At 41.1% G+C, this 22,863-nt stretch overlaps 1 protein-coding gene and 1 long non-coding RNA gene across 6 annotated transcripts in view; one reads left to right on the top strand and one right to left on the bottom strand.

Moving 5' to 3' along the window:
• LOC125135273 (uncharacterized) overlaps nucleotides 1-22,863 on the top strand; it is a 74,054-nt gene that overhangs the window by 25,533 nt on the left and 25,658 nt on the right. For 3 of the 5 annotated variants that reach the window (XR_007136939.1, XR_007136936.1, XR_007136935.1), the window contains exon 1: nucleotides 8,865-8,974. The exons of 1 other annotated variant lie outside the window; for it this stretch is intronic. This is a non-coding gene — a long non-coding RNA (uncharacterized LOC125135273). Of the gene's footprint in view, nucleotides 1-3,143; nucleotides 3,369-8,864; nucleotides 8,975-22,863 lie in introns of those variants that run through there. One more of the 5 variants, XR_007136938.1, reaches the window with a different exon arrangement.
• LOC125135271 (peroxisomal succinyl-coenzyme A thioesterase-like) lies at nucleotides 5,229-8,776 on the bottom strand. The gene is given in 4 exon segments (XM_047795222.1): nucleotides 5,229-5,551; nucleotides 5,553-5,981; nucleotides 6,771-6,973; nucleotides 8,314-8,776. Coding segments are annotated over 4 exon segments (1,257 nt in total). The 3' UTR covers nucleotides 5,229-5,389.

The following is a 22,863-nucleotide window of genomic DNA, read 5'->3' as shown; positions in this document are numbered from 1 at the left end:
AAAAGGGAAGATATACCTAATGAATTAAGTGATCTAGTTGAAGTGATTTCCCAGCAGAGTACTGACAGTTTACCTGGATTCTCTTGTTGCATGTGACAAAATACAAGAGCAAGAGGTGACTTAAAGAATGAACTGCAGCAGGGAGTTTCCTGGTGACACAGCCGGTTAAGAATCCATTGTTGTCACTGTTGTGGCGAGAGTTCAATCCCTGGTCTGGACACTTCCGCGTGCCATGGGCGTGACCAAAAAAAAAAAGAACAGATTGCTAAATCAGAGGCAACCAGGACTTGATAAGTTTGACAATACTGTTTCTCCTTTCCAGTTTCTCCCTTTGGTAAATTATTCTGTAATTAAGACAGGGCTTTGGGAGTTCCAGTTTTGGCTCAGCAGGTTATGAACCCGACTAGTATCCATGAGGATTCAGGTTTGATCCCTGGCCTCATTCAGTGGGTTAAGGATCTGGCGTTGCTGTCAACTGTGGTGTAGGTCGAAGTTGAGGCTCAGATCCCAAGTTGCTCTAGCTGTGGCATAGGCCAGCAGCTGCAGCTCCAATTCAACCCCTGACCTGGGAACGTCTATATGCCACAAGTACAGCCCTGAAAATCAAAAATCAAAAAAAAAAAAAAAAAAGACAGGGCCTCAGAGCAAAGTGTAATCCAGGGTGGTTCTGTGCCAGAGCCTTTTGAAGACCTCAGAAAGATTCAAGGTAGTGCTTCACAGCGCATTTCAGGATGACAAAAGGCCCTCAAAGATTTTAAAGTGTACATAACAGATCCTGTCTATTAGGTAACAGAGCTTCTGAGAGTCTTAAGGATGTTGTCCTGCAGCATCCTCGCAAGGAGCCCCAGATAGAGAAGTTCTTATCTCAAACAGATGTGTGGTGGTGTATTGCCTAATGAAGTGAACCTCCACTCATATTTTTAGAAAACCAACATAGTTCTTAAGAGAAATATTCTGAAGGAAGCACAATGAGTTTGAACTAAAAGAGAAAAAGTAGTAAGAGACTTTTGAATGCATCATCTTTGGAAGCAGATCCAGCAGGATTTCTAGTTGCCTATTTATATTTCTTATGGGAAATGCAGGTTTCCACTCAGGGGGCAGAACCAAGAGCTACAGAAAACAGAGTAAACTGAGCACCAATGGAAGGAAACATGTTCTCAGCTGGGTTTCAGAATTGCCAGGGGCTAGACTGTGATGTGCCTTCCATTTTCTCCATTTTTGAACAGGAACTGTCTGTAAGAATTCTCTCATACTTGCCCATGATTGTATTCTGGATATGTGTGTGAGAAGACAGTTAAGTTAGTTGTTTCTTTAGTTCAGAGGTCTTCAAATTGAGAAGAAAGATACTCTAGGATGGAGTTCCTGTCATGGCTCAGCGGAAATGAATCTGACTAGCATCCATGAGGACACGGATTCAATCCCACCCTCACTCAGTGGGTTAAGGATGTGGTGTTGCCAAGAGCTGTGGTGTACGTCGCAGACACAGCTCGGATCCCATGTTGCTGTGGCTGTGGAATAGGTTGGCAGCTACAGCTCTGATTTGACCCCTAGCCTGGGAACTTCCGTATGCTGCATGTGTGGCCCTAAAAAAACAAAGAAAGAAAGAAAGAGGAGTTCCAATCATAGTACAGCAGAAACGAATCCGACTAGGAACCATGAGGGTGTGAGTTTGATCCCTGGCTTCACTCAGTGGGTTAAGGATCCAGTGTTGCCATGAGCTGTGGTGTAGGTCCCCGATGCAGCTCGGATCTGGTGTTACTGTGGCTCTGGCATAGGCCCCCAGCTACAGCTCCAATTAGACCGCTAGCCTGTGAACCTCCATATGCCGTGGGTGCGGCCCTAAAAAGACAAAAGACAAAAAAAAAGGGAAGAAAGAAAGATACTCAGAGAGCTATACCCAAGCAACTATACCTGAGCAGCTTCATCTGCACCTGATCCTGACATAAATGATACAATCTTGGGCTTTGAGCCTGAGCAGAATGTTATAATGCAATGAGACATTTGGGAGAAATGTGAAGGAGGGGTCAGTATGTAATACATGTAGGAGGAATGTGAACCACTGTAGCCAGAAGGCACATTTTCTGAAGATTGTTACAATGTTTTCCATTCCACATACTCTTCTAGAACATTTCTGCTCTCCTTTTGAGAGGTGGACTCTATATTCTCCTTGAACTTGGTGGGTTTTTGTGATTGCCTTGACCAGTAGAGTACAGCAAAAGTGATGCTACGTAACTTCCAAGACTAGGTCAAAAATAGGTCATGCGATTCCGCCTTGCTATGTTGGGATGCTTGCTTTTGGAACCCAGCCCAGTTAGCCATTGTAAAAGGCCACAGGGAGAGGACTGAGACCCTGTGAACCCAAAGCCCTCCCTGAGGTCCTGGCAGACAGCCAGTACAACTTCCCTGCCGTGTGAGTGAGAAAAATGAATGGATAACGTTTTAAGCCACTCTGTCTTGGGGTGTTTTTTTACATAGAATAGATAACTGAAATGCACTCCAGAACATAATCATGTAAACAATATTTTGTTCCTAAATCCACAGTTTGGACAGCGATTGACTGGGACAAGTATTCTCTGCCTCAGGAAATCTTAAGTCTTCACTGGGCAGATTCAAATAGCTGAGGGCTAGCATCTTCTGGAGGTTCTTTCTCACTCACATTTCTAGTACTCGGGCTGTGATGACCAAAGGCTGGGCTCCACTGGAACAGTCACAGGAAGTGCTTACACTTTGCCTCTCCATGTAGTTCGGGTTTCCTCACAGCATCACAGCCTCACAGTAGTCAGACCTCTTAGGGTGGTTCAGGGTTCCAAGAGCAAGTGTTTCCAGCAGACAGGGTGGGACCTTCATGGCCTTTATGACCTGGCTTCTGAAGTCATCAACTCTGCTCTACTGTACGAATCGAAGCAGTCAGAAATGTATGCAGATTTGAGGGGAGGGGACATAGATCTCTCACTTCTTGGTGGCAGGAATGTCAAAGAAAAGAATTTATGGCTATGTCATGAAACTGTCACAAATGAGTTTTCTGTGATGTGTTAAATATCGTTTTCTATGTAGTTAAATTGAAGTTTATAGGTGTTAGGAACTAAGTGTCCCCCGTCCTATTCATATGGTAAATCTGAAACCCCAGTGCGATGGTACTTGAAATAAGGGCCTTTGGGAGGTTGTTAGGTCTAAGTGAAGTCATGAGAGTGAGTCCCCCATGACAAGATTAGTGTCCTTATGAAAAGAGGAAGAGAAACCAGAGCACCCTCTCTCTCCAACAGGTAAGGACACAGGAAGAAGGCAGCTGTCTGTAAGCCAAGAAGAGGCCCCCACCTGGAACTGAACCTGCCAGAACGTTTATCTTGGACTTTACAGGTTCCCGAAATGTGAGAAAGAAATGTCTGTTGTTTAAGCCACTCCAATTACGGTATTTTGTTATAGAAGCCTGAGCTAATAGACAGTGCTTCTGGAATATGTAGCTTGATGTCTTTGTCAGTTTTCAAAAGTTCTCGGCCATACTCTCTTCAAATACACTTACACAGTGCTTTGTAGACTTGATACCGCTAAGAATGTCACAGTATGCTTTTCCAAAGTCTCCCCTTAGAGCCAAGAAGGAAGAAGGAAAATAGGTCACAGTCACTCACCTTTGGAAGAGAATTTAGATTTAATTATTCCAGAGCCAGATGCTCCCCTTCTTTTTTTTGGCGGGGGGGGAGGCTTCACATATCATGCTGAAGTTCCTGGGCCAGAGATCCATCCCATCCCACAGCAGTGACACCACCAGATCCTTAACCTGCTGTGCCACCAGGAAACTCCTGGATGCTCCCATTATGCTAACTCCTCCTCCCAAAGTATTCTTCTCCCATCTCCATGAGAAAAAGGTCATTTGTCTTTCCTTCTATCAACACCTTTTGGTAAACTTTTGGTCAACAGAATTTCTACCCTGCTACCAGTAGTTCAACCAGTAGTAAACACTGGATGGCCCTTCTCTCCCAGTGATAGAAGAAGTAACCCAGTATTTGTTCAGCTTTGAATTTCATCTGTGCCTCAAAGTGTTAAGTAAAAACATCTAGATGAAAACACCAATTTTAATAGGATGCTTTTACTACTTTGATACCGCTAATTGAATCTTCTTGAGTAGGCATGTGTTACATTAGAAAAATTAGTGAAAAAGTAACACTCAACAAAATTACCTGAGATACATCATTAATACAAATGACATGAAATTTTTTTTGGGGGGGGTCTTTTTGCTATTTCTTTGGGCCACTCCCATGGCATATGGAGGTTCCCAGGCCAGGGGTCGAATCGGAGCTGTAGCCGCCGGCCTACGCCAGAGCCACAGCAACGAGGGATCTGAGTCACGTCTGCAACCTACACCACAGCTCACGGCAACGCCGGATCCTTAACCCCACTGAGCGAGGCCAGGGAGCAAACCCGCAACCTCATGGTTCCTAGTCGGATTCGTTAACCACTGCGCCACGACGGGAACTCTGAATTTTTTAAACTTTATTGAAGTAGAGTTGATTTACAATGTTGTGTTTATTTCTACCCTAAAGTGACTCAGTTATACATATATATTCTTTCTCAGTATTGTTTATTGCAGGATATTGAATATAGTTCTCTGTGCTATTTGGTAGGGTGTTGTTTTTTATCCATCCTATATATAATATTTTGCCTCTGCTAATCCCAAACTCCCCATACTTCTCTCCCCTCCCCTCCCCTCTTCCCCCCTCTTCCCCCTTGGCAACTCTAAGTCTGTTCTCTATATCTGTGAGTCAGGTTTGTTTGATAGATATGTTCATTTGTGTCATATTTTAGATTCCATATATGAGGGATATCAATATGGCATTTGTCTTTCTTTTTCTGACTTACTTCACTTAATATGATAATCTCTAGGTCCATCCATGTTCCTGCAAATGACTTTATTTCATTCTCTTTTATAACAGTCCATTGTGTGTATATTACACACACACACACAGACACACACACACTCCAACTTCTATATCCATTTATATGTCAAGGGACATTTAGGTTGTTTCCATGTCTTGGCTGTTGTAAATAGTGCTGCTGTGAACATAGGGGTGCATGTATCTTTTCGAATGATAGTTTCGTCTGGGCGTATATCTAGGAATTGGAGTCCTAGAGCATATGGAAACTCTTTTTTTAGTTTTTTGAGGAACTGCCATACTGTTTTTCGTAGAGGCTGTGCCAGTTTACATTCCCACCAATGATGTAAGAGAGTTCTCTTTTCTTCATACACTCTCTAGCATTTTTTATTTGTAGACTTTTTAACGATGGACCAATGACAAGAGTTTAATGTTACCCAGAGGATAGTTGATTCACAGAAAAAATATTAAACACTAAAATCTGATCTTGAATCTCTCTTGTCAAATAACAGACCAGTGCATTACAATTTGGGGGAAGCTCCAAGGTGTTTGGAGAAGAAGGTTAGAATTTGCTTCCAAGCATCTATCTGGGCCTTAGAGTGAGCTCTGGGTTCCCCACCCCAGATCACCGGTTTGTCCAGTAATCTGTGCAGGGAAGCTGGACACATGGGGAAGTAAGGAGGGCTCAATGTAATGCCCAGTCCCAGGGTAAGAGATGATCTGGGCTTTTCCCTTTCCATGGGCCTGTAACCGTTCTGAGGCTATCTGGGCATATAACTCACTCCTCCAGTTATGGTCATCCTGACCAACAATGAAGAGGATGGGCCCCTGGGCCTTCTCTATTGGAATCATGCAGGGGTTCTCACATCCCCCCACAATATCATTCCTTATATCCACAATGTCCAGGAGGCCTGAGAAAGCTACCTTCACTCTCCTCAGGTCATGGCCCAATGGTGGGATGCTAGTCTCCTTGTAGTATATGGGTTTGTTTCCATTAAATCCAGATCCATTGATGGAAACTGTGGCTGAGACGTTCTTCAAAAATGAGGCCATGGAGAGACAAATATCAGCCCCTAAAGAAATTCCCAGAAGCCCAATGCCTGGGCCCTTTACCTGTAAGACAAGAAGGGAGAAGAATCAAGAGTCATGAACCGACTCAATAGAAAAATGTTTTTCTAAATGCAATTAGAGATGCTGCTAGTTTTAATTTGTGAATTGGCCACAGAGACTCAACCTCAGCCAACAGAGGAGTTTCTTCCCAAGTAAAGACCATCTTGCTGGACACATGGCACACAAATCTTAAACTCACTGGACAATTTGGAAATTGGCTGCAAATGTCCAGAGAGTCATCCACTAGAAAATGCTGAGTCATAGAGCCTGTGAAGTTCAGAGTCTCATTTAGGTGGAATTAAAGCGTCAGTGATCCTGGGTATCTATGTGGAACCAAATTCTGTTCTAAGAAGTGAATCATTCATCAGAGTCCATCTACATATACATTGCCCAATGATTGACTTGATAGAAACCAAGTAAGACTTCATAGTCCAATTGAGTACTTCTTAGCTTCTGAAATGGGTGGACAAGTTTTAATCAAAATCTGAGAACATACCCTGCTATCAGAAAAATAAAAGATTAAAAAACAAGCAGGCCAAGCTAGAAACTCCACTTGCTCACAAGAGGAATTTTAACATTACTACATCATTCCTTGAAATAAACTATCCATGAATTTTACAGTGAATTCTGCATTACTAATCCACCTTTTTCCACAGTGAAAATAGAGTAGGAGATAAAGCCAAAGAAGTCTCCAAAAGAAATCTCAGAAAGAAGAGATCAGCATCAAAGCCCACAAAGTGATGCCCTCTCTAGAGGTATTTCTAGAGATATGATAAAGGACTTTAGGAGAACCTGGGTGTGTTGAAGCATGTAGCACAGGGCTTCTTCAAAGTAGTCCAGATGTATGGTGTCGAATTTCTTGGGGAGATCTTCAAAGTCGCAGTAAGCTAGCGCCAAGGTAGCAAAGCCATGGCCAGCTAGAAGACTGGCCCGATATTCCAACAGGCCTCCTCCCATACCAAAAATGTCAATGATCCCTGGGAAAGGTCCAAGTCCTAGAGAAAGTAATAGTATAAAGGAAAGATATTACATAATTTAAAGAATTCGCTTTCTGGAGTTCCCATCGTGGCGCAGCTGAAACGATCCAACTAGGAACCATGAGGTTGCCGGTTCAATCCCTGGCCTCACTCAGTGAATTAAGGATCCAGTGTTGCCATAAGCTGTGGTGTAGGTCACAGGTGCGACGCGGATCTGGCGTTGCTGTGGCTCTGGTATAGGCCAGCAGCAACAGCTCTGATGAGACCCCTAGCCTGGGAACCTCCATATGCCATGGGTGCAGCCCTAAAAGGACAAAAGACAAAAAAAAAAAATTTCACTTTCCTTTTAGAGAGCTTTCTAAATTATTTGGTAGGATCCTGTGAATCAAAGGAAAGACAACTCCAAGTCATTCCCGAAAAGGGGTACAAATTCCTTATGTGTGTGGGGGTGATGGTGAGCGGCAGATGTCTACAAGATACCTTCTCTTCAGTGAGTTTATCCTCTACATGAATTTATGAGAAATTATCTCCAAGGTCCTAAGAATCTTTTTTGGGGGGGAGGGGGGGCCTGCACCTGCAGCATTTGTAGGTTCCCAGGCTAGCTATCGAGCTCAAGCCTCAGCTGCAACCCAAGCACTGCAGAGACACCATCAGATCTTTAACCTGCTGCTCCACAGGGGGAACTCCCTATGAATCTGTAAGTGAGAGCAACCAAGTCTAATGACTGACTACCTCATAAAAGGAGGAATTTCACGTTTTAGACAGTGTTGATTCTCAGTGTTGGACACAGAAATTACAATCCTGAAACAAAGTTTTATGTTATGTTCCACCAACTCTTGGTGTTATTTTTGGTTCAGGTGACTACTTAAAGAAAAGGAAATACCAGACAAGGCTTTAAGTGAGGAAGGCAGTGAAGTCTGAAAAGTGATCTGTGGTAGACAGGAACATAAGTGAATAAGGGGCCCAATCTAATCAGGACACTACATAGGGAGATAATAGCAATAGATTCCTTAGCCATCATCATTTAGTGCAGCAGCGACTGGCTGATACCTGCTGAGATCTGTAGGGTAGTTATTAGTAACAAAGTGAATCTACCGCCCCAAATCCAGTCTTTTCTTATCTTCATAACAGTGCCCACTTCTTTGGGATATTATAAAAAGTAAATGAGGTAATGCAAACAAAACGCATAGAACAGAGGCTAACGTATCAAAAGCCTCTATTGCTGCTGTGAGGCAACTGATTTAGTTAAGACCTGCTTCCGTGATCATGCTCCAGAGCCTAACTCCCCGGGAAGCAGTATCCAAAACCACGCGGGGCCTAGGGAACACATTAGCGCGCCCCAAGCACCCCAGGCTCACCTGGAGGTAGGAAGAGCGTGGCCCGCACCCGGCCCGCGCGCACCGGCTCCCGCCGAACCCCGGGCGGCAGGAAGTCGCGCTCGTGCACTGCCACGCCCAGGAGCTGCTCCGCCTGAGGCTCGGGCTCGTGGCCGTCGAACACCTCCAGCTTCACGGCGAAGGGCGTCTGCACGTCCCGCTTCACAAACCGCCAAAAAGGCTTTTCGGGCTCCAGAGCCCAGAGGAGCCCCATGGGCTCGAGCCCCACGAAGCTGCCGCCCAGCGCGGGCGCGCGCGCCAGGTCCAGCTGGCCGTCGGCGTCGGCGCAGTAGCGCGCGTGGGCCCTGAAGAGCGCGCCCTTCTCGTCGCGCAGGGACGCGCGCAGCGTGACCCGCTGCCCCGGAGCCAGGCCGCGCACAGCGATGCGCACCGGCTCGTCCCAGCGACAGCGACCCGCAGGCTCCAGCACCACAGTCGCTGCCATCCCAACCACCTACAACAGCGGTCTGGACCTTGAGAGGGGACGTGCAGGCGGCTGAATTTTGTACCAGACTGCGTGGAGCGTCCTGGGAGGCCGTTCGGGGTCAGGCGTCGCCTGGTCCGGGAGCTGTCGGAGGATGAGCCGCCTCAGCAACGTCCTCGGCCTTCAGGTTCGGGACCCAGCGCTCGCGACTGATCTGAGGTAAAAGCACCAGGTCGTTCTCCAGGGGCGGGGCAGGGCGCGGCGCACTGGGGCGACCTGCAGCCCGGGTTTGGCTCAGAACCCACCCGCCAACGCCTCTTCTCTACCTCAGTCCTCTCTCATTTGTTGAAGTGAAACTTGTTGGGTATTGATTCATGGTGGAACCAGAGCTGAATGGCTTTAGGCAAAATTCCAAGAATTCCAGCCTCCCTTAGGAAAAGGACAACCTAAAACAAAAAAACAAAAAAACAAAAAACGAAAAAACCGTTAATGAGTTATACATATAAAAATGCATAAATCTTAAGTGTACAGTTAAATGAATTTCACAGCTCGAACATACTCGGGTAACGAAGCATAGCGTTCCAGACGCATCACTACCAGCGTCAAGGAAAAGAATCCGTAAGCAGTCTAAAATAAGAATAGAAAAGTTTTCTTCGAGCCAAACTGAGGACTTAGTCCGGAAGCCAACTTCCCAAATTACTCTGAGAAACTGCTCCAGAGAAGCAGGATTTTTAGCATTGTTTTATATCTTGTGGGAACAAAGAAGTTTTAACAAATTGTTTACATTTCTTAATTCAAAAAGAAAGAAAATACACACCAGTACATGTGAGTCAGTATTGGTCTTGGCACCCAAGGATGGAGTCTTGTCATCTTGTCATCAAAGGAGTACCAGCATTGGCATCCCAGGAAAAGTTAATCTTTATTTTTAACATGGCCATTGTTTTACTTCTGGTCAATATGTCCTTTTCTCTAATAATTAAAGTAGGTGTACAATGTGCGTTTAAAAGACCACAGACAGGCTATTTTAGTTAGCATAAAATTCAAGTTAACTCATATATAAACCAGAATGACTTCTTGTATCTCAATATGTGAAAATTTCTTTCCTTTTTTTTTTTTTTTGGTCTTCTGTCTTTTGTCTTTTTAGGGCCACATCCACGACATATGGAGGTTCCCAGGCTAGGGGTCAAATCAGAGCTACAGCTGCTGTCCCACACCACAACCACAGCAACACCAGATCCTTAACCCTCTGAGCGAGGCCAGGGATTGAACCCCAACCTCATGGTTACTAGTTGGGTTCATTAACCACTGAGCCACGACAGGAACTCCCTGAAAATTTCTTTTAATCATCAGCACTCTAGAAGTCACCCTAATTCCTGTGCCAGGTACTTTCCCTTTCCCCAAGGGACTCTTCATTACGACAAAACAAGCTAATTTTTCCCAACTCTGCATTTTATGATGAGTCCTACAGTGTCCCTTTTTTTAATGTCTACTTTGCTTGCTATTATATATTGTTATTGTCGTGTGCAGTTGTAGATTGCTCATGAACACTGCTAAATAGTGTTCCATTTTGTGATCATAAAAAAAGTATTAATTGGCGTTTCCACTGTGGCAAAACAGGATCAGCAGCATCTTGGGAGTGCTGGGACACAGGTTTGATCTCCAGCCAGGTACAGTGGTTAAGAATTCTGCGTTACCACAGCTGCAGCTTAGGTTGCAGCTGCGCCTTGGTTGCAACTGCGGCTCAGATCTGATCCCTGGCCTGGGAACTCCATATGCTGTGGGGGGGGGCAAAAAAGAAAAACAAAAAAGAGTGTCAAATTTTACTGCCTGTGAACATTTGGTAGGACCTAGTTTGGGACTCTTAAGAGTAGTGCTCTGAGTATTCAAGAAGGTTGTTTTTTGTTTTGTTTTGTTTTTTTGTCTTTTTGTCATTTCTTGGGCTGCTCTCGTGGCACATGGAGGTTCCCAGGCTAGGGGTCTAATCAGAGCTGTACCCACCAGCCTACGCCAGAGCCACAGCAACGCAGGATTCGAGCTATGTCTGCAACCTACACCACAGCTCACGGCAACACCGGATCATTAACCCACTGAGCAAGGGCAGGGACTGAACCCGCAACCTCATGGTTCCTAGTCGGATTCGTTAACCACTTCACCACAATGGGAACTCCCATCAGGAAGTTATCTTTTGATAGTCACATGTGCATTTCCATGGGGTTAATACCTAGGAGCGGGGAATTCCCTTTATGGTGCAGTGGCAATGAATCCAACTAGTAACCATGGGGTTGCGGGTTTGATCCCTGGCCTTGCTCAGTGTTAAGCATCTGGCGTTGCAGTGAGCTGTGGTGTAGTTGGAAGATGTGCCTTGGATCCAGCATTGCTGTGGCTGTGGCATAGCCCTGCAGCTGTAGCTCCGATGGAGCCCTAGCCTGGGAACCTCCATATGCAGCGGGTGTGGCTCTAAAAAAAGCAAAAAAAAATCCAAAAAACCCCTAGGAGTGGAATCGTTATGTCATAGGGAATAAGAATGTTGGGCCTTAGAAGACGCTAAAGGTCAACCTTTTGAATGTGACGCTGGAAGCAATATAGGTATAATATTTCAGGGATGCCCAGCATTTTTATACAGTATAGAAATAGGTACATTTTAGCAATGTCCCACCTGTTTACATACAAAATGTAACAAGTTCATAAAACACTGGGAATATTTTTCAAATATTGGGGAAGAGGAACCTGAGGTTTTGAGAATGTTAAGCTGCTGGGGACTAGCCTCTAACAACTGTCAGATCTTGACTAACTGCAAATGTGAAATTCAGCAATGGGCAGCAGCATTGTGGTGAAACATAGAGTCCAGCTCTGGCTTCAGCATTGACTAGTTCTGTAGTCTTAAGCACGTTTGTCTTTGGGGGTTTCAGAGTTCTTGTGTGTTAACATGATGAAAGTTTCCTATATGGGGCTCAAAGTGATAATGTATGTGAAAGTCTTGGAAGAATACTGAGAAGGAAAATGTAATGTTTGATTTCATAGTAGTCAGAGAGTGAGCCCACCTGTGTTTTCTTTCTCATGGTCTCGATATATTTGCCAAAGGTTTACATACTGCTTTTAAATTCCTTTTAAAGGAAAAAACAGGGAGTTCCCATTGTGGCTCAGCAGAAACAAACCCTACTAGTATCCATGAGGATTGAGGTTCACTCCCTGGTCTTGCTCAGTGGGTTAAGGATCCAGTGTTGCCGTGAGCTGTGGTGTACGTCACAGAAGCTGCTTGGATCCTCTGTTGCTGTGGCTGTGATGTAGGCTGGCAGCTCCGATTCCACCCCTGGCCTGGGAACTTCCATATGCCACTCTGCAGCCCTAAAAAAAAAAAAAAGAAAAGAAAAGAAAGAAAAGAAAACACATGTTTTCCAAAGCAGATGTAAGCAACACTGAAAAGTTTACAATGTAGAATGATGTCTTTTCTCTATCCATGTTACTTTCCCTCAAAAATGAGTGCATCCAACTAGATTTTGATTCTGAATGTTTAAAGTAGGTAAATATATCGGTGTGTGAATACACTATAGTATTATACTTTTTGTCATTGTTTGCTTGCTTTTTAAAATTAAAAACAAGTTACATTTTGGAGTTCCCGTCATGACACAGTGGTTAACGAATCTGACTAGGAACCATGAGGTTGTGGATTGGATCCCTGGCCTTGGTCAGTGGGTTAAGGATCTGGCGTTGCTGTGAGCTGTGGTGTAGGTTGCAGATGCGGCTCAGATTCTATGTTGCTGTGGCTCTGGCGTAGGCTGGTGGCTACAGCTCCGATTCGACCCCTAGCCCAGGAACCTCCATAGGCCATGGGAGCGGCCCTAGAAAAGGCAAAAAGACACAAAAAAAAAAGCATATTACATTTTAAAATTATTTTCTCACTTCATCCACTTTAATATAAATTTTAATTTTTAAAATACTACGGACATTATTTGTTAAGAAATTTTAACTTTACAGTTAAACAGAAAGTATAGAGAATTCCCAGATCCCCACTTTCCCTTCCCACACAATTTTCTCTATTATTAATATTTTGCATTACTGTGGAATGTTTGTTACATTGGATGGGCCAATTTGATGCTTTATTAACTTAAGTTTAAATTCAGGTATACCTCCTTTTATTGCTCTTTGCGGATATGGAGTTTTTTACAAATTGAAGGTTTTTGGCAACCCTGCATCAAACAAGTCTATCGGCATCATTTCCCAACACCATTATTTTTAAATTAAGGCATGTACACTATTTTTAAAGACATAATGCTATTGCACATCCAATAGATTACGATATAGTATAAACATAATTTTTATATGCACTGGGAAACCAAAAAGTTGATGTGACTGGTTTTGTGATAGTCTGAAGCCAAACCTGCGGTATCTCCAAGGTATGCTTGTACCCTTCCGTAGAAATTGGCAAATGCACAATGTCATGTTTCCACCATTAACAGCTTCCTACGGAATAGTTTCATTGACCTGAAAATCCTGTGTGCTTCACCCACTTGTACCCTCTTTCCATCTCAGGCAACCACTGATCTTTTTACTGTATAGTTTTTCCATTTCCAGCATGTCATATAGTTGGAGTTGTACAGTATGTAGCATTTCATATTGTCGTCTTTCATTTAGCAATATGCATCTAAGCTTTTTCCATGTTATTCTGAAAATTTATAGCTTACTGCTTTTTATTGCTGAGTAATAGTCTCTTGTATGGATGTACAGTACATCAGTGTATATGATTTGTTTATCCATTCACATGTTGAAACACATCTTTGTTGCTTCCAAGTTTTGGCAAATCTGAGTAAAGCTGTTGTAAACATCCATGTGCATTTTTTTATGTGGACATAGGTTTTCAGTTTATTTAGATGAATACCTAGGAGATTGATTGCTAGATCATATAATAAGGCTACAATTAGCTTGTTTATTTATTTATTTGTCTTTTTGCCTTTTCTAGGGCCGCTCCCGAGGCAGGTGGAGGTTCCCAAGCTAGGGGTCTAACCAGAGATGCAGCCACTGGCCTACACCAGGGCCACAGCAATGCGGGATCCGAGCCGCGTCTGCAACCTACACCACAGCTCACGGCAACACCGGACCCTTAACCCACTGAGCAAGGGCAGGGACCAAACCCGCAACCTCATGGTTCCTAGTCGTTAACCACTTCACCACAGTGGGAACTCCAACGATTAGCTTTATAGAAATAGGTAACTGTCTTCCAAAGTGGCTGTACCATTTTGCATTTTTACCAGCAATAAATGAGAAGTCCTCTTGCTCCATATCTTCTCTAGCATTTGCTTTTGTCAGTATTTTAGAGTTCAGTCATTTTAATAGGTGTATAGTATACGTCATTGTTATTTTAATTTGCAGTTCTGTAATGATATATGATGTTGAACATTTCTTCATATGCTTGTCATCTATCTTCTTTGCTGAGGTATCCATATCTTTTGCTGGTTTTTTACAAATTGTATAATTGATCTACACCTTATGTTAGTTCCAAGTGCATAACATAGTCATTCAATATTTCTATACATTAAAAAATAATCACTTCCATAAATCTAGTTACCATCTGTCACCATACAATGTTATTACAATATTATTGACCATATTCCCCATGTTATACATTTCATTCCTGTGACTGAATTACTTTGTGATTGAAGTGTGTGCTTCTTAATGTCCTTTACCTGTTTCACTGAACCACTTATCCTTCCCCTCTGACAACCACTCATATCTTCCCTGTATCTCTGAGTCTATTTCTGTCTTGTTTTGTTTCTTTGTTTCTTAGATTCCTTATATAAGTGAAATTATACAGTATTTCTCTTTCTCTGTCTGATATATTTACTTAGCATAATATCCTCAAGGTTCATCCATGTTGCAGTAAGTTGCTGGATTTCATCCTTTTTTATGGCTCAGTAATATTTCAGAGAGAGAGAGAGAGAGAGAGTGTGTGTGTGTGTATGTGTCATCTTCTTTAATCTGTTGATGGATATTTAGGTGGCGTCTGTATCTTGGCTATCGTAAATAATGCTGCAGTGAACATGGCGTACATGTTTGAATTAGTATTTTTGTTTTTTGTTTTCTTTAGGGAAAAAAACTCAGCAATGGACTTGCTGGATCTTATCAGTATGCTATTTTTAATTTTTGAGGAACCTCCATACTGTTTTCCAGAGTGACTGCACCAATTTACATTCCCACCAACAGTAGAGGAGGATTCATTTTTCTCTACTTTCAAGCTGGCACTTTTTTTTTTTTTAACGTTTTGGTGATTACTCTTTATTTTTAAAATTTTTAAAATTATAGTTGATTTACAATGTTGTGCCAATTTCTACTGTTCAGCAAAGTGATCCATACATACATATGTATACATTCCTTTTCTTATATTATCTTCTATCCCAAGAGATTGGATATAGTTCCCTATGCTGTATAGTAGGACTTCATTGTTTATCCATTCTAAACATAATAGTTTGCATCTACTAATCTCAAACTCCCTATCCATCCCACTCCTTCCCTCCACCTTCTTGGGAACCACAAGTCTATTCTTTATGTCTGTGAGTTCATTTCTGTATTGTAGATAGGTTCATTTGAGGCTGGTACTTGTTTGTGGTCTTTCTGATAATAGTCATTTGACAAATGTGAGGTGATATCTCATTGTGGTTTGATTTTCATTCCCCTGATGATCTGCATGTCTTCTTTGGAAAAATGTTTATGCAAGTCGTCTGCCCATTTTTTTAACAAGTTGTTTGTTTTTGTCATGATGAGTTCTATGAATATTTTAACAATTAACCCTTTATCAGATATATTGTATGCAAATATCTTCTCTCATTCAATAGGCTGTCTTTTCATTTTGTTGATGGTTTCCTTTGCTCTGCAAAAGCTCTTTAATTTGATGTGGTTCCACTTGTTTATTTTTACTGTTTCCCTTTAATGAAGAGACATATCCAAATAAATATTAAAAGGAATGGATATATGTATATGTATAACTGGTTTACCTTGCTGTACATCTGAAACTACCTAACTTTTTAAGTCAACTATAATCCAATAAAATTTTTAAAAATATTGCTAGGACCATTGACAAGGAACATACTGTCTATGTTTTCTTCTAGGAGTTTCAGGTTTTACATTTAAGTCTTTAATCCATTTTGGGTTTATTTTTGTGTATGGTGTGAGATAATAGTCCAGTTTGATTTATTTGCACTAGCTGACCAGTTTTCCCAGCACTATTTATTGAACAATCTATCTTTTCACCATTATGTATTCTTGTGCCCTCTGTCCTAGGTAAATTGTCCACATAAGCATGGATTTATTCCTGGGCTTTCTGTTCTGTTCTATTGATATATGTGTCTGTTTTTACACCAGTGCTATAATGTTTTGATGACTATAGCTTTGTAGTGTAGTTTGAAATCATGGAGGATGATCACCCCACCTTTGTTCTACTTGCTCAACATTGCTTTTGGCTATTCTGGGTCTTTTGTGTTTCCATAAAATTTTAGGATTATTTGTGCTAGTTCTGTGAAAAAGGACCTAAGCCACAGCAGTGACAATATTGGATCTTTAAGCTGCTGAGCTACCAGGGAACTCATAAAGTAATTATTGATAAATATGTACTTATTGCCATTTTATTAATTGTATTCTCGTTGGTTTTGTAGCTCTTTTTTGTTTCTTCCCTTGTGATTTGATGACTATAGTGTTATATTTATTTACATTCCTCTCTTTTGTGTGTGTTTGTTTATGTATCCATTATAGAATATTGTTTGTGGTGGCCAGGAGGTTTTTAATCATAGAAATCCACATGTATATGTGATTATTTGAGTTTCTCATATCTTAATTTCAGATTCATTTTAACCACTGTCCATTTTTACTCTCTATACCCCACCCCCACTGTTTCTTGTTTGTGATGTCATATTTTACATCCTTTTATTTTGTGTATATCTTTTTTTTTTTTTTTTTGCTTTTTAAGGGCTTCACCTGCAGTATATGGAAGTTCCCAGGGTAGGGGTTGAATCAGAGCTACAGCTGCTGGCCTACACCACAGCCACAGCAATGCGGGATCTGAGCCACATCTGCGACATATACCACCGCACACTGCAGTGCTGGATCTCTGACCCACTGAGTGAGGCCAGGGATCAAACCCGCATCCTCATGGGTTAGTCAGATTTGTTTCCACTGTAACACGAAGGGAACTCCGATTTTGTGTATGTCTTAACTTTTTTTTTTTTTTTTTTTTTTGCTGCCCTGCAGCATATGGAGTTCCCAGGCCAGGAACAGATCTGAGCTGTGATTATGGCCTAAGCCACAGTTGTGGCAGTGCCTTTAACCCACTGTGCCAGGTAGGGATGGAACCTATGTCCTGGCACTGAAGAGAAGCTGACAATCCCATTGCACCACAGCAGGAACATTCTTTTCATATTCTTTTACATTATGGTTTATCAAAGTATAATGAATGTAGTTCACTGTGCTACTCAGTAGGACCTTGTTGTTTATCCATTCGATATATGATTGTTTGCATCTGCTAACCCCCAATTTCCAATCCATCCTTCCCCTACCCCCCTGACTACTTTGTCTTTTAACTTTGCTTTATAAGAGGTTGATCTACCCACCTTTACTGCACCTTTACCAACAAGATTTCTTCTTTCATACTTTTAATATTTCTAGTCGTGGCCTATTCTTTTCTGCTAAGGAAAGTTTTTTTTTTTTATTGTTTCTTTTAAAGTAGTTTAGTAATGCCAAACTCTTTTGGTTTTTGTTTGCCTTTAAAACTCTATCTCTCCTTCAAATCTGAGTGATAGCCTTGCTGGGTAGACTGTTCTTGGTTGTAGGTTTTTTCTTTCATCATTTTAAATATATTTTGCTGCTCCTTTCTGGACTGCATAGTTTCTGCTGAAAAGTCTACTGACATTCTTATGGGGGTTCTCTTGTATGTTATCAGTTGCTTTCTCCCTTGCTGCTTTTTACTATTCAGATGAAAGTTCTTTATACATTCTAGATACAAGTCCCTAATATATATGCGATTTGGAAATATTTTTTATCATTTTGTGAGTTGTCTTTTAATTTTTAGTAGTATCCTTTGATGCATAAACATTTTCAATTTTGATATCCAATTCATTTATTTTTTTCCTGGGAGTTCCCATCGTGGTTCAGTGATAATGAGCCCAAGTAGTTTTCATGAGGATGTGGATTCAATCCCTGGCCTCATTCAGTGGGTTAAGGATCCAGTGTTGCTGTGAGCAGTGGTGTAGGTCACAGACACAGCTTGGATCCCTAGTTTCTGTGGCTGTGGTGTAGGCTGGCACCTATAGCTCCAATTCAACCCCTAACCAGGGAGCGTCCATATGCCACAAGTGCAGCCCTTAAAAAAAAACAAAAACAAACAAACAAAAAAACCCAACCATTTATTTTTTTCTTTTGTTGCTTATACTTTGATGTCAAACCATTACCTAATCCAAGGTTATAAAGATTTACTTCTTTATTTTCTTCTAAGAATTCTGTATGAGTAGCTCTTACATTGATGCCTTTGGCCCAGTTTTTAGTTGATTTTTTGTTTGTTGTGAGGTGAGATTGAAATGCATTCTTTGCATGTAGCTGTCCTATTGTGTCAATACAATTTGTTGAAAAGATCATTCTTTCCCCCTTGAATTTTCTTGTCAAAAATCATTGTAAATGTGAGAATTTATTTCTCGAATCTCATTTCTGTTCCATTGATCTTTTCGTCTATTCTTAAGCATATACCATGTTGTCTTAATTACTGTTGCTTTCTAGTAAATTTTAAAATTGGGAATTGTGAGTCATCCAGCATTATTTTTCTTTGTCAAGATTATGGGTTTCTTGAGTTTCCATAGGAATTCTAGGATCAACTTGCCAATTTATGCAAAGAAGCCAGCTGGAATTTTGATGGCGTTTACCTTGAGTCTGTAGATCAATTTTCAGAGTCTATTAGGTTGCCAGGTCTTGCAGCTACAGATAGAGTGGCTGAAACAACAGAAATTTATTTGGGGGCAGTTTTGGAGAGTAGAAATTCAAGATCAAGGTGTCAGCATGTTTCATTTTTCCTGTGCCACGAGGGAAGCATCTTTTTCAGGCCTCTCTCCTTGGCTCATGGATGACCATCTTCTCCTTGTATCTTCACATGCTCTTTTCTCATGCATGTTTGTTTCCTAATCTCCTCTTCTTATAAGGACACCAGTGATATTGGACTAGGGCCTACACATATGACCTCATATACTTTACCTCCTTAAAGGCCCTATTTTCAGTACAGTCACATTCTGTCATACTGGGGATTAGAACTTAAACATATAAATTTCAGGGAGCCACAATTCAGCCCATAATAGGAAGTACTGCTATCTTAATGTAGATCAGCTAAATTAACTAAGACTTAATATGAAGTCTTCTTTTTTGTTTGTTTTTAGGGCCGCACCTGAGGCATATGGATGTTCCCAGGCTAAGGGTTGAATCCGAGCTACAGCTGCTGGCCTACACCACAGCTCATGGTAGCACTGGATCCTTAACCCACTGAGCACGAGGCCAGGGATTGAACCTGCAACCTCATGGTTCCTAGTCAGATTTGTTTCTGATGTGCCACAACGGGAACTCCAGAACTTAATATTAAGTCTTTTGATCCATGAAATGAGATGTCTTTCCATTACTTAGGTCTTTTGTTGTTGTTGTTGTTGTTGTTGTTGTCTTTTTGTCTTTTTTCCTTTTTTTAGGGCTGCACCTGAGGTATATGGAGGCTCCCAGGCTAGGGGTCCAATCAGAGCTGTTGCTGCCGGCCTACACCAGAGCCATAGCAACGCCAGATCCGAGCCACATCTGCGACCTACACCACAGCTCATGGCAATGCCGGATCCTTGACCCACTGAGTGAGGCCAGGGATTGAACCCACAACCTCATGGTTCCTAGTCAGGGTTCGTTTCTGGTGCACCACAACGGGAACTCCGTAAGTCTTCATTATTTTTATTCAACAATGTTTTTAATTTTAGGGTCTGCTTTTGAGCAAACCCAAACATAAATACTCTTCAGATTAAAAAAATAAAGTTCCTATATTTTCTTGAAATACCTTTATCCTTTATATTTTGATCTTATTAATTGCAACAAGTTTAGAATTGTTATATTTTCTTGGCGAATTGAACTTTAAAAAAAAATCATCATCTCCTTTACCTATAATTATACTTTTTTGCCTTGGACTCATTTGGACTGATATTAATACAGTAACCCCAGTTTTCTTTTTCTTAGTATGTACTTGATGTATCATTTTCTCGGTTTTCCTTTTTAAAGTTATACACATACACACACACACACATTTTCATGGCCATGCCCATGGCATGTGGTTTCCCAGGCCAGGAATTGAACCCATGCCATCACAGTGACCCAAGTCATTGACAAGACAATGCTAGACTAGTCTGACAATTCATTTATGTTAACAGGCAAGTTTGATCCATGAATAATTATAATGACTACTGATATATTCAGATCTTTCTACCATTTTATTGTATGCTTTCTCTATGCTTCTTTTTTTTTTTTTTGTCTTTTGTCTTTTTGCCTTTTCTAGGGCCGCTCCCGCGGCATATGGAGGTTCCCAGGCTAGAGGTAGAATCGGAGCTGTAGCCGCCGGCCTATGCCAGAGCCACAGCAACTCGGGATCCAAGCCGCATCTGTGACCTACACCATAGCTCATGGCAATGCTGGATCCTTAACCCACTGAGCAAGGCCAGGTATCGAACCCTCAACCTCATGGTTCCTGGTCGGATTCGTTAACCACTGTGCCACGACGGGAACTCCCTCTATGCTTCTTTTGTACTTCTTTCTTCCCCTTTTTGGATTTGATAAGGTTCTTTTTTTCTTGCATTTCTCTTCTCTTCATATGTAAATGAAACATTATTTTATTTTAGTAGTTATTTTTAAATTTTTGTTTCTTTAATTTTTTATTGTAGTTGATTTACAATGTTATATCAATTTCTGCTGTACAGCAAAGTGACCCAGTTATGCATATATATATATACACACACACACACATATATATATACACACACATTCTTTTTCTCCTATTATCCTCTATTATGTTCTATCCCAAAAGACTGGATATAGTTCCCTGTGCTGTACTGTAAGACCTCATTACTTATCCATTCTTTTTTTCTTTTTTTTTCAAGAATGAGGATAAAAACATTTTAATATATACAAGGTCCTAAATTGCACTTCTCTTTCACTCTTTCTTTTTTTTCCATTATGGTTGGTTTACAGTGTTCTGTCAATTTCTACTGTACAGCAAAGTGAAAATTTTTGAAAATGTAACTACTTCTAATGGTTACTATTGAAATGTTAACAGAGTGGACAGTTAGAATCTTTACCTTTTTCTCAAATATGACAGATCTTAGAATAAATTTGTCCATCAGTATCCCCTAAAGATACCAAAATCTACAAATGATCAAGTTCCTTATATAAAATGGCATAGTATTTGCATATAATCTATTAACATCCTCCTATGTAGTTTAAGTCATCTCTAAATTATTTACAATACTTAATATAAAATGTAAATACAGTGTGAAAGCTGTTATTATTTGCCTGAATAAGCAAATTCAAGTTTACCTTTTGGGAACTTTTTGGCATTTTTTCCCTAATTTTTTTTTCTTTTTTTTAGGGCCACACGTGTGGCATTTGGAAGTTCCCAGGCTGGGGATCAAATTGGAGCTGCATCGGCTGCCCTATGCCATAGCCACAGCAACACAGGATCTGAGGTGTCTTTGACCTACACATAGTTCATGGCAACCACGGATCCTTAACCCACTGAACAAGGCCAGGGATCGAACTTGCATCCTTATGGATAGTAACTAGTCAGGTTTGCTCCCTCTGAGCCACAATGGGAACTCCTCCCTGAATTTTTTTTTATTTTTATTTTCCCACTGTACAGCAAGGGGGTCAGGTTATCCTTACATGTATACATTACAATTACATTTTTCCCCCAGCCTTTCTTTTCCCTGAATATTTTCTGTGGATTTTAGTTGAATCCACAGATGTAGAACTCATATATTTGGGGGGCTGGTTGTACTTTAATTCTGATCAACCTTTTCATTTTTCATATTATTGTTTCTTCCTCTTTTCTGTGTCTGTAGTATCTGCTTTACTTTTTTGTCAGTGCCTTCTTTCTTTCATTGATATGGTTAAATTGTTAAAACTTTATTGAGTTGAATGATGAGGGTTTTTTTTTTATATACTAATAAGTTGATTTAGGGCTATACTTCACTTCTCAATACCAGTATGGTTACATTTGATTTTATATGAAGTACTGTTGACCCTTAAACATCTGAGGGGTTAGGGGCAGCAACCCCCAGTGCAAACACCTGAGTATAACTTTACAGTTTGTCTTCTTTATCTGTGGTTCTGCATCCACATATTCAACCAGCCATGGGTGGTGTAGTACATATTTATTGAAAAAAATCCATGTATAGGATTTCCCATCTTGGCTCAGCAGAAATGAATCTGACTAGCATCCATGAGGACACAGGTTCGATCCCTGGCCTTGCTCAGTGCGTTAAGGATCTGGTGTTGCCGTGAACTGTGGTATAGGATGCAGACAAGGCTTGGATCTGGCATTGCTGTGGCTGTGGTGTAGGCTGGTGGCTACAGCTCTGATTAGACCCTTAACCCAGGAACTTCCATATGCTACAGGTGTGGCCCTAAAAAGACCAAAAAAAGAAAAAGAAAAAAAGAAAAAATTCCATGTATAACTTGTTCTATTCAGTTCAAACTTGTGTTATTCAACAGTTAACAGTATTTTTTCATTATTGTTTCCTCATAATTTTCAAATAGCTTTCAGTTTCCTATAGCTACTTTTTAATCCAAGTTATTTAGAAGCAGCTATTATATAAATTGAAATTTTAAATTTTTTCTCAAGTAATTTCCACATTGTAGTAAGTATTAGGATAGGAAAGAACATAAAATGCAACACAGCAGTCTTCTTTTCCACCCCTTCTCTGTCCCAAAATCTCATGTTCTTTGAGTAACTTCTTTCAAGTGTCTCTGTTTTCTGTTTTCGCTAGTTTTTATGGTTACCTCCATTATATTATGTAGTGTGCCTCTTTTTCTAATTCTTTTTTTTTTTAAGAGCTGCACCTGCAGCA

The sequence above is a fragment of the Phacochoerus africanus genome, chromosome 9 (assembly GCF_016906955.1).
Source record: "Phacochoerus africanus isolate WHEZ1 chromosome 9, ROS_Pafr_v1, whole genome shotgun sequence".
Classification (NCBI taxonomy): Eukaryota; Metazoa; Chordata; class Mammalia; order Artiodactyla; family Suidae; genus Phacochoerus; species Phacochoerus africanus.
This window is presented reverse-complemented; position numbering and strand designations above follow the sequence as displayed.